Source organism: Oculina patagonica, chromosome 7 (assembly GCF_052425735.1).
Source record: "Oculina patagonica isolate OP01 chromosome 7, crgOcupat, whole genome shotgun sequence".
Taxonomy (NCBI): Eukaryota; Metazoa; Cnidaria; class Anthozoa; order Scleractinia; family Oculinidae; genus Oculina; species Oculina patagonica.
In genome coordinates this window covers 32140998-32152664 of record NC_135764.1, presented here as the reverse complement: position 1 = coordinate 32152664, position 11667 = coordinate 32140998, and the positions used below count along the sequence as shown (strand labels likewise).

General features: G+C 40.5%; 2 protein-coding genes across 2 annotated transcripts; one reads left to right on the top strand and one right to left on the bottom strand.

Moving 5' to 3' along the window:
* Positions 1-20: 20 nt before the first annotated feature.
* Positions 21-4597, bottom strand: LOC144659553 (uncharacterized). The gene is made up of 4 exons (XM_078520021.1): positions 4151-4597; positions 3044-3148; positions 1406-1633; positions 21-512 (listed from the first exon to the last, which is right to left on the bottom strand). Exons 1-4 carry the CDS (start codon positions 4481-4483, stop codon positions 291-293), a joined length of 888 nt encoding a protein of 295 aa, XP_078376147.1. The 5' UTR covers positions 4484-4597; the 3' UTR covers positions 21-290.
* Positions 4598-5627: 1030 nt separating this feature from the next.
* LOC144659561 (ADP-ribosylation factor 1) lies at positions 5628-9463 on the top strand. Its single transcript, XM_078520029.1, has 5 exons — positions 5628-5784; positions 5873-6055; positions 6166-6276; positions 6391-6515; positions 7980-9463. The coding sequence occupies exons 2-5, from the start codon at positions 5908-5910 to the stop codon at positions 8139-8141; spliced, it is 546 nt and encodes a 181-aa protein (XP_078376155.1). The 5' UTR covers positions 5628-5784; positions 5873-5907; the 3' UTR covers positions 8142-9463.
* The last annotated feature ends 2204 nt before the right edge of the window (positions 9464-11667 follow it).

Below are 11667 nucleotides of genomic sequence, written 5' to 3'. Positions count from 1 at the left end.
GGAGTACCAATAAAATGGGGTTAGGGGCAGATTGAAAAGGTTTGTGTCCATTTTTTTCTTGGACTTTTAGGCTTGTTTTTTTTTTTTTCACTTAAAAGGTGGGGCCTTATGCCCTAGATCTGCCAATATACAGTCAACTGGCATATACAGTCAACTCTATCTGAAACAGACACCTTCAGGACCGGCTCCAACTGTCCGTCTTGAAGAGGTATCCGTCTTTTGGGGAGTTTAGTTTCAGTAAAATGTGGAAACACAAAACAACTAATGATGACTCCTGTAGATAGTTCAGTTCACTTGTTTGGTTTCCACACAATTGGAAAAGCTTCACTTTTGTGAAAGGGATCACCAGGTTTTAATCCTCCTGTGTAGTTAGGTGAGGGTACCCAAGGTCTCTCTGCAAATGTCGCATCTTCGCCCAGCCAGCGTGTAGCAACCACTTTCCGTCCAGCAGCATCTGTGCTCTGCTTCGCACCATGGAGCGTTCGCATGTGAAAGGCTATGCAATCTCCAGGCTGTTGTTTAAAATAAAGGAAGATCAAAAGTTGTTAACAGTGAGGTCATGTGAGGTTCAAGGGGGGGGACCTCAGCTATGTTCTGGGTGGAAGGCTTTAATACGCTTCAATACCCAACAATTAATACGCTTTAATACCCAACGATACCACCAGCTACGCAGGCTACTTCATTTTAGAAAGAATTTGCATCCACCTCGTTATGGCTGCTTATAATTTGGAACTTTCGTGAGTTCAAAATATCATACCCTGTTCTAGAAACTGTTTCTAGAATGGATACCCCATTCTAGATCAGAAGCCAAAAGTCACGACCCCATTGGGCGGCACATACCTGTATAGGTATTTGGGGGGAGAACACCCCCCCCCCCCCTCACCCCTCAGATGAAGTCATACTTTTTTATTAGTTTAATCTTTAGAGCACTAGACAACATAATGTAACCGATAGTGGGAGTTTGTTTAAATAAATTTAAACAAAGTTAATTTAGAGTGGCCAGCCTGAAATCCTATGATCCACTATCCAGACATATCCACACAAACTTTTCAGACTTTTCAAGTTTGGTCCTTTTTGTCACGTAAACATTATTTTGATTACTTTTTATTATTCACCCTGTGGGCTGAGCCTTATTGCTCCGCCCTCAGTCGGTGTGTGCTGTGTTCAAATCCTCCTCTCTGTCATTGGACGGAGTTGTATTTGGAGGTCCCAAATTCAACTCCTCCATAATTTTTAACAGGTTTCTGTTTATTTATAATAGTATTTTGTCTGTTTATTTAAAGATCACAATGTAAACTACTGGGAATTAACCTAATATAAAGTTATTTTTGTAATCTTTTGTTTCATTATATTCTTATATTTATTTGAGGCTTGCTTAAGCTCCCTATTGTTAAGTAGGCGTTACCTCCAAATCCCAAGCAAACAGGTCATACTTTTCTGGATGTGCATCAATATCTGGGATATCTTCAAAAGCCTTTTCAGTGCTCCTGACAGTTGGATCTTTGTACTTGTAATTCTTTAATGATTCAAACTTCCTTGGAATGAACCACTTCCCCCACTTGTGTGACCCACCAACATACCTCAGACAAGACTCCTTTGAAACAGGAGTAACTGGTATCCACAAAGTACAGTTCTGTCAGAAGATTTAAAAATTATTTATGTAAATGTTGGGGGGGGGGGGGGGGGGGGGGGGGGGGGGGGGGGGGGGGGGCGCCCCCCCCTTCTCTATTTTTTAAATAAAAATTATATCAACCCGGGGGGGCCCCAAAAGGGGGGCACCCCCCCCCCCCGGGAGAGTGTTATAAACTGAATGAGAATTACTTTGTTGCAAATTAATATCTAAAATGCTTTAAATGCTGTTGTCATTGACTTTAAAACAATTATATTTCTTTTATTGTGCCTAACGTCCTTTCAATGCACTGAACCCAACTAATGATTGCCTTTTACACCGTCACCCATAGCAATTATGGATTTCAAAAATATGGCAGATTGAGGATTAGCTGAGAATTTTAGATTCCAGAAGCTGCTTGTCTTAAAATTTGGATTGTGGATCGCAAATAAAAATTGCACTGGATGCACTGATTGTCCCCAACAGCTGCAGTCAGGCACTGTAGTGAAAATTTACCACAGAAATTTTTTACACCTGCTTTCAGTGTTATGCGCATAGTGGCTTTCTATCAACATCCATCTTTCGACTTGCTAAACAACGAGACAGATCAAAATCCACCTATTACAGCCCACTAGCATGACCTTCTGAACTTGTGGGCACATTTGCATGAAACTAAAATGCATTGGTTTTGATTAGCTCAATTCAAACTGCATGTCGAAAGATGGATGTAGAAAGATAGCTATGCACGTAACACTGAAAGTGGGTGTCAGGAATGCACATCCTGATTAAAACAAATATAGTGGTGGGCTGGGATCCAGATTTTAAAGTTGTGGCAACTGGTTGGTTTGGTCTAAAAAGAAGAATAGGTTGGTGGATTTGCAAACCCTAATTCATCCCCCTCCTGAAGTAAAAAGAAAAAGAAAAAAATGGATGGAAATTACACCAATCACACTCTATGGCAGTGACCTCTCCAATCTGTGGAAGTAAACTTCTTTGTTTACTGAGATGTCTCCTCAGGTGATTGATGTAAAATGTAGCCATCAGTTTAATAAAAGGAATGTGCAAATTTTGGCAAACTTAAGAATTTGTCAGTCACAACAACACCTGTGAAGGCGACTTAAACTCCTGTAAGAATATTCAGTAAAAGAAGCTAGAGAAAACAGTGAAGTGGACCTTCTCTTGTCCAAGTGTTTATCGCCGTTCGCGAACAGAAGGTCCACGAGTATGAACCGTTTACATTAATAAAGCTAATTACAGTTTCAATTTCTTGTTGAGCCCTATAATAAACATCTTATTAACCGAGCTTTGTTGGTCTGTATGGGAGAATCTTAAATTCCGTCATGAGTACAGACCTCACTGCGTTCGGTTTGTACTTACGACCTTGGTCAAGATTCTCCCATAAAGACCTTATGTATTTTATGTCTTTGATGCTACCTTCCATCCATCCATTGGGTAATAAGCCTGGTCATGATGCCATGGTGTTGCGTGATTTGTGCCAGGATCTTTAGTGAAGACATGTTCATGATAAAATACTGCATACTGCAAGTTTAAGAAAGTAGTTAAAAGTAAAAGATTTTTTTAAATATGAATTTTTCTTGAAGAAAAAGAGGTAAGGGGGCGTTTACATGATACTGGTGTGACTTTCATTCTTGGAGGGGGGGGGCCCGGAAGAAAAGGGCAGGAGCGGGAGAAGGGTAGCAGGATTCCAAAGGTGGTGGGAATGAACATTTTGTTTTTTTCGCAGTAGACATGGGGCAAAGAGGAGAGAATGGCTACGGTAAGGGGCGGGGGAGTAAAAGATATACGGAAAGCGGGAGTAAAAGGCAGGGGAGGTGGAGGTTCAGATTCCCCTATCCCCCTCCAGTCATTCCGGTGGGAGATGAAAAAGTCATACTGTGTTTACATCAGCTACTATACCTGGGGTGTTAGCTTTATTCTGCGTAAATAAAAATATTAAATGAACAATCATCAGCTGAGTCATACCGGATTTAAAAACACTGGAATGAATTTTCACACCAGAATCAAAATCTCATTCCAGTACAGTGGTAGGGTGAAGTTGCATTGGTACAACTCGCTCCAGTATGTCATTTTGTGGTGGGATCATGTAAACAAACCCAGCGACAAGAGGGAACTGGGATGAACTTTCACCGGTATGAGAGTCGCCCCAGTATCATGTAATCACCCCCTGAGCTGAGAGTAGCAGGAAAAGAGGGTGGGAAAAACAAATTATATGAGAAATCATCACATTTACTGTACCCTCCTCCTCAAAGGGGATGACATCCACAACCCCTGCCCCCCCCCCCCCCCCCATGAGTGTCAAAGGAAATTAAGTAAAGAAGCCCAAAACCATAAATAGCATTGTGTTTCATTCAACACAACTAAAGAGGAAAGGAGAAGAAAGTATTGATCGGGTGGTTTTACTGAAACATAAGTTAAAACGATTCGCCAAAATGCTCTTCCCAGGCTAAGCCTATTAAAGGTTAATTGCTTCAATCGTTCCAAAATTCCCTCATCTAAAAGTCTCTTTGGATCAAAATATACCTCGGCCTCCATCAATTTTCCAGCTACTTCCCCAGCCGGTGATTCGTACACAAATTCTTCAAACTCTGGAATCTGACGCCAGTTGAGATAATCGTTAAAGTAGAACGACTTCGATGACTCCTTGGTAGCGAGCCATTCGCCGATTTTGCTCGGATTTGCATGATTTTTGGCGATGCCTTTAGTCAACCTCTCGATCCATTCTCCGAAAACACCTCGCAAACAAACGACTCCTTGTTGCTGAAATGTTCTCACTTCTTGTGCTGTGACAATATGTCTTGAAAACCCGCCCGAATATTGAAAACAAATGGACGGAAAACGACAAATTCGCCACATACTCAGTATTGGATTTACACTCTGCTCACCAGCTGAGCTGATAATCTACTTGTCACGCAATCTTACCCCCCACGTGCCAGTGAAGAGCGCGTGACGAGCGGAGGACGCGGAGGTCTGCACCCCGGGGGGGGGGGACTCCCATATAAAGGGACGGGGATGCTCGTCGGAAATTTTGAAAAGAACCCCTAAAAGAGACCAATCTGGGTGTGGCTCAAGCCTTTCTTGACCCCTAAAGATACCAAAAAACTAAGAATGGAGTTTATATTTGTATATTTCTTCGTGTGTAACCCTAAACGAGACCATTATGGCTAAAAAATTGCGTTTTGGGCGTTTTCCCCGGAACACCCTAAGCGAGACCAAAAGTCCGAAATCACCCCTAAGCGAGACGACGAGCATCCCCGTCACTTTCATATGCGAGTCCCCCCCCCCCCCGGGGTCTGCACTCGCCAAAGGTTTTGAAGACATGGTTGCTACCCTTTTGAAAGAAGCCTGATTTCATCGTGCATGCATTAAAGAATATCTAAAATACTCTGACGAGAAGTGGAGTGATGAAGGTAGTCAACGCTAGTCATAAGTGGATCAAAAGCACCCCGCCAACCCCCCCCCCTACACCCAAGCCCCGCGAGGGGGTACTCAGGTATATTTTGGATGTGTATAATATCATAGACATTGCCACCCCGGGTCTCCAAAGAAGCACCTCGTTCTGGAGAGAAGTTGCATTCAAAATGATACCTCCGTTCTAAAAACAGCTCAGTTTTTAACACCCCGTTTTAGCAGGGCTTTGGCTGGCTGATAATTTGAAACTTTCTTGCGTTCACAATATCATACCCCGTTCTAGAAATTGTCTCTAAAATGGATACACCGTTCTAGCTAGATCAAGAGATCAAAAACACGATCCCGTTGTGCGGCACATACCCGTATTGGTATTTTGGGGGAGTACCCCCTTCCGGGCACCCAAGTCCCGTCATCAAAAATTCTATCGTAAAAAATTCAAACATTCTCTGTTAGCGGGTTTTATTCAACTGTGGGTTTTAGTAATAACCGGGATTTTTCTCTATCTGTACATGGTTTTATCTGGTTTGGCGTTCAAAAATCTGGGGCCTACATCTCTCAAAACAACGATGAATCTATTGACCCCCCATCCTAGACAATGACGTGGCACATGTGACGCGCCCAATAGTAACGAGTTTCCTTCTTCAACTAATTTGAACGACGTGGTCGAACTTTTGCTGGGCAATTTTGTCGTCAGTTTGCCCTGAAATACTCTACTTAAACCTCTTTACATCCGCAACATTTTTAGGGTAAATAATTGTTGTTAAGAAATATTCTTAAGTCACTTTTATCGACTGTTTCGGCTCACTATTGGCCAATATTTTTTCGCGTTTTCAGCTTTGGTTTCGACAAGTGGCGATAAACTCTGAAACATGGGAAGTGTATTTGCTAAACTGTTCTCTGGACTCTTTGGCAAGAAGGAGATGAGAATTCTCATGGTTGGTCTTGATGCTGCTGGAAAAACGACGATTCTGTACAAGCTGAAGCTCGGAGAAATCGTTACAACGATCCCAACAATTGGTATGTGCTAAGCGCCTCTTCGGGACGCCATGACAGTTTGTTCCATCGCGTGTATTTCCTTTATTGCTCGACTTCAGTTTTCTGACACAATTTCATACTTATACTCCTAGGTTTTAACGTAGAAACAGTGGAATACAAGAACATAAGCTTTACAGTTTGGGATGTCGGCGGTCAAGACAAAATCAGGCCACTTTGGCGGCACTACTTTCAAAATACACAAGGTATAGTTGCCGGAAATGTTGTTGTGCAATATCGTCGGTGATCATGGCTGTGCGTTTTACTTTGTTTAACGGTTCTAACATTTGGAATTATTCTTTTGGTTTGTTTGTTGTTAGGTCTTATCTTCGTAGTGGATAGTAATGATCGCGAGCGGGTCAGCGAAGCTAGAGACGAATTGAACCGGATGTTGGGTGAAGATGAACTTAGGGATGCAATTCTTCTTGTCTTCGCGAACAAACAGGTTAGCTTTTGATATAGAAATTATTTTAACGGAGAACTACATTACTACCCCCAAAGATCATCTGCCTAAACATTGCCTATAATAATTAGTTAAGTAGTGTTACCAGTTATTATAATAAATAAAGCAAGTGCAGACGAATAAAATATGTCGTGATTTGAATTGTGTTTGCAGCTACAACACAACTACTTTCGGTGGTAATTCGTTTTGGTAAGGCCTTTTGCGAATCGCTGTTAATTCTAGTGTGTAGTTTACCACGTTTTGTTATTACAGTTGTCTTGTTGTGGACTGACATGTAGGTCGGATCATTTGCGATTCATGATTGCAATAATATCACTGTTCTTTTGCTTCCAATTTAATTTTGCAAGCGTTATGACCCCATTTCTCGTACTTTGATTGTCCCTAGTACCTTTGGGACGACCTGTTATATGGATTTTTCGTTTATAGTCGTGACCTACGCCGATTCAGTGGCTAGTAAATTAATTATTTTTCTTTTAAACAATTTGGATCATGGTAAAAGTATGCATACAATTTTGCTATAATTGATGAATAATGTTGATTCTATGGGATGTGCCTCTTGGCTACAGGAGACTTATAATTTTCTCTTCCGAGAGCACCTTCTAATCTTCTGGCATAACCCAGTGATTGATCTATTAAACACAGAATATCCCTAGAATTGATAAATTGAAAGTTTTGATTCACAAAATTCAGCAGAAAAAAACTGAGCACGCCCTACGATTGCCATTCATCGATCATTAGCATGACTGAGCTGCCATCTATTGGCAAAACACAATTTGATTGGCTACACAGGTGCCATCTATTGATTAATGGAAGGCTCTCGGGCATGTGCTCAGTTTTTTTGCTAAAATTCTACAAATAAAAACCTTCAATAACTCAATTCTAGCAAAATTTTGTGTTTAATACATCAGCCGCCGGGTTATGCTAAAACAATTTGATGGCGTCGCTCTTGGTTTCTATTGACTTTGATAGTTGGCGAGGGGCAAAGCCCCAAGCCAACTATCAGCCATTAGCATAACCCAGCTGCTGTCTATTGGCAAAAAACCCCAATCTGATTGGCTACACAGGTGCTGTCTATCGATCGTTAGACGGCTCTTGGTGCGGGCGCTCATTTTTTTGCGGAATTTTAATCAACAAAACATTCAAATAATCAACTATCTATATTTTGTGTTTAATAGATCGGCAGCTGGGTTATGCTAAAACAATTAGACGGCTCGCACGGTTTCTACCCGCTTTTGATAGTTGGCGAGGGGCTAACTATCAGCCGATAGAAACCTCGAGCTTGCTGTTTAATTGTTAAATAGAAGCCACCTGTGAAGCCAGTCATATTGCATTTTTTGCCAATAGACTACTGCTGGGTTATGCTAAATACTGATACAGTATGTACTTTAACCATCTCACAATCATGCACTCTTGTTTCTTTATTGAACGTTTTTTATTTTCTTCCAGGATTTACCCAATGCAATGAATGCTGCTGAAATTACAGACAAGCTAGGCCTTCACGGCTTAAGAAATCGCAAATGGTACATACAAGCTACGTGTGCAACAAGTGGAGATGGTTTATATGAAGGACTTGACTGGCTTTCACAAGAGCTGAAAAATCAGAAATAATGTGGTGAAACTATTGACTACTCCAACACTAATCACACAGGACAAAGACAGTTAAGCAGGGAAAACAAAGAACAATCCAGTGGCATTGAATCCCTCTAATCACACATTTCTAGTTTACTGTTTTCCTGCTTTATTTTCCTAAAGAATATTACTTTGTGTTGGTGTCTTGTGTTGTCAATAATTCAATAATTGACAGCACAAGACAATTCAACCTGTAAGCAACTTTCCTAACACCATTTTCTGGTTTTCATTGTTGTACAATAACATTACAAATAGTCAAGTTAATAGGCAAATGTTTGTCATTGTTTTACGTCTATGAAATCATCACCAGATCTTCAGTACAAGTTCCATAGACAACAAGCAAGTTGCACGTTTAAGCCCAACTATTTTTTTTTTCATGTAAAGCAAATACTAAAAAAAATATAGCTAAAATATGGATATTTTGCATGTAGTTATTTTGAAAGGTAGAAATTGAATTTTTAACTGCAGCTTGTATTTTCTTGTCCTGATTTAACCATAGGATCAATCAGGCTTAGTCGCAATAATAAATAATATTGTTTCTAAACCAGATTATAACAATATTTGAATGAACAAAGCTGTTGTCTTGGTAACCGCTAGTGTCTTGTCGTCTTGCAGCATCCATTTCAGGATTACATTAACATCAAGGATTCGGATAGTTGTCAGTCCACTTCTGTACATACTTTGTTGGTGTTTTCTCTTTTTTAAGTAGAGTTTTTCCGATGACTTGTAACAAGAATGCAGTTTATATCCTGATGTAAATCTCTGATGTATCTTACAGCAGTGAAAAGTGGATTAAAGCAATTTGAACTAGAAACTTAGAAAACATAGCTTGATGCTTGAGCCAAATCTTATTTAGCATGTTTTACAAGTCTTGTTGAACCAGTGAGTGATCTTGACAAATGCCTGGCAAAATTTACAATGCTATTGTCAAATTGCTCTGTGAAGGCTTTTCTAACTTGGTCTTTGTGGTCGTTTTGTAAAACATTATGTGGTTTTCATGATATCAAATCTGACTTGGCCTGTGCTCTCCTGCTAAAGACTGCGAGCAGTCTCTTGTTTGGTCTCTTTTGCTTTAAATTTCCTGGGGACGAATGCAGATGCATGAGTGCGATCTGCGATTAGTGCAGGTGCCCGCACTACTTGCAGCTTTGTGACTAGTATATTCTGCTCACTCGCTTTCGTGTTCGTCCCATGGAATTTAAAGCAAAATTGAGACTGCTCACAATCCACTCCAGCTGTAAAGACTAGATACACTGTAAGTGAATTGTAATAAAACTTGTGGTCACTGTTGTTAATATATACTTCTGTTTTCACAGTGATTGTTTAGTGTGAAACTAAGCCTGGTTTTGAAGATGTTGTTTAGTTAGCCTGCAAATACAACTGCCTCAAATGAGAGGCGGCTGTATTCGCGAATAAGGGGCGGCTGTCTTCGCAGGCTATTGTTTAGTGTATGTGGATGTTTCATTTATGCAGTGGGCCAATGCCAAGTTTCCAAACTTTAGGGTCCGTTCATTTTTTACGAGGAAGGGGGCGCTGGTGGGATTTGAGGGGGGGGGGCCATGCGAAAAAATATGGCTTCAAAGGGGGGGCCAGGCAAAAAAATATGGTCAGTAAGGGGGGGTCACTGGAAATAATTAGACTTTTAAGTGCTGTAATAGGGGCTTCTGTATTAGTTAAAAGTCTTGCCAGAATGCCCAAAATAACATTCCTGTGGTTCTGAAAATTCAAATTTTCCCGGTCAAGGCAGTGTCAGCTTTATGGAGGAATGTACATGTAGTTTACCTGTTATTATGACTGAACAACTAATACATTCTTTAGTGATAACGATTGATAAATTTTAATTTCACTTGAGTATTGTTTTTTTTTTGGGGGGGGGGTCATCGAAAAGAAAATTGGATTTCGAGGGGGGTCAGGAAAAAATGTCCGATGAAGAAGGGGGGTCATTATATATAACAGTGACTGTCTGTCAAATCCCACCAGCCCCCCTACCCCATAAAAAATGAGCGGTCCCTTAGGCCAGTTTTAAAAGTGCTTGTTGAGTCATTAAACGCAAATGCTAGTACAATAGCTTTCATTTGGAGATGATTTTTAATGCAAAGTTGAATATGTTGGTTAGGCTACTGTGATAGACTAGTTGCAAAAAGGTTGGGTAAGAGCCCTAAGTAAACCATTATCCAGTGGATGTTAGCACTATCCACCCTTTTTGAACAACCTGAGCAATGGCATAAGATGCCTACACAAAAAGGTAAAGCGTCCCATGTAAACCAATCTTTAGCTCTATATTAGCTGGTTCAAAGTTGTGCTCACATGCAAAATTGGGCCCTATTTAAAAGGAAAGAGGTTGATCCTAGCACAAGGATTGTCCTCTTTCCATGTAAACATGGTGAGCCTAGTGCTAGGATCATCCTCTTTCCATGTAAATATGGTAAGGCCAGGCCATTAGCCATGGTTTTGTGACCTGTGTCACTGTTTCATTTAATTTTTACAGGCCCCAGTTGTTCAAAGGGTAAATAACTCCATCCATTCGATACTTAGTTGTCCTTATCCAGTGGGTATGGGATAAGGAAAACAAAAAAAAATATGTTACTCTCTCCTCCACAGAGGCCTCTTTCGTGTTTTTATGGGCTGGGATATGGGGATAGGTGAAAAGTAAGCGCGCAAAGTCGTCGTTCTCCGCGCTCCCCCAATTTTTTATTTTTTGTGTTTTTCACCTTCCTCCCCCTGTATTTTACGCCCCACTAAAGGAGCCTCTGCGGGTAGAGAGTAAAATGTTATCTACTAGATAGTGATTTATTGGGCCCTAAAAATTTTAAGTAGGGCCCTGTTTTAATACCATTGATCATTATCATCAGTCCTTGTTAGCTCAGTTGAACGAATAAGGCCTCCTCCTCGAATACTATTGATGGTTGTAAGAAAACATTTCAGGTCAATGTAAGCTCAGCGATGTTTCAGTTTTTTGGAAGAGGGGCAGCTAATGGCTTTTGTATTTATTATTTGGTCAGGCCATCCAAATAAAATGTTTCGTTTCCCATCCGCCCGACCGACCCATTTTTTTCAAAAAGTAAAAAAAAAAATTGCAGATTCACTAGTCAAAGAAGCAAGTACTTAAATTTACAAGCACACGATCTTGTTTTATTAACAACAATTGACATTATGTGATGTCCTTTCCTTTAATTTTGATTAAGAAAGAATAACGGAAGTAACGAACGAAATAGCCACCTTTTCACATTCGTAACCCGAGGCTTTCTTCCTTCAAGCGTTCCATCTTTTTTCTTTCTCTTTTTTTTTGCCCGACCGACCGACCCACCATCACAAGAGACGAGGCGATGGGAAACGAAACATTTTATTGGGATGGCCTCAGGGAAAAGTTATTTTTATCAGGAAGAAGTCATTTTGAAAAGTAATGTCTGTGGCAACCATGATTTGATTCTGTTGTTGTTGTTGTTGTTATTTACTGTAACCCTGCCACTAAAGCTGTTGATAAAAAAAAAATAACGCTTTTGAT

Coding starts and splice junctions, on each gene's coding strand:
- LOC144659553 (XM_078520021.1), bottom strand. CDS start 4,483: ATGTGGCGAATTTGTCGTTTTCCGTCCATTTGTTTTCAATATTCGGGC. Junction 3,149..4,150: donor GAAAATTGATGGAGGCCGAG/GTATATTTTGAT, acceptor TTAAACTTGCAG/TATGCAGTATTTTATCATGA. Junction 1,634..3,043: donor ACCCAATGGATGGATGGAAG/GTAGCATCAAAG, acceptor ATCTTCTGACAG/AACTGTACTTTGTGGATACC.
- LOC144659561 (XM_078520029.1), top strand. CDS start 5,908: ATGGGAAGTGTATTTGCTAAACTGTTCTCTGGACTCTTTGGCAAGAAG. Junction 6,056..6,165: donor TACAACGATCCCAACAATTG/GTATGTGCTAAG, acceptor TTATACTCCTAG/GTTTTAACGTAGAAACAGTG. Junction 6,516..7,979: donor TTGTCTTCGCGAACAAACAG/GTTAGCTTTTGA, acceptor ATTTTCTTCCAG/GATTTACCCAATGCAATGAA.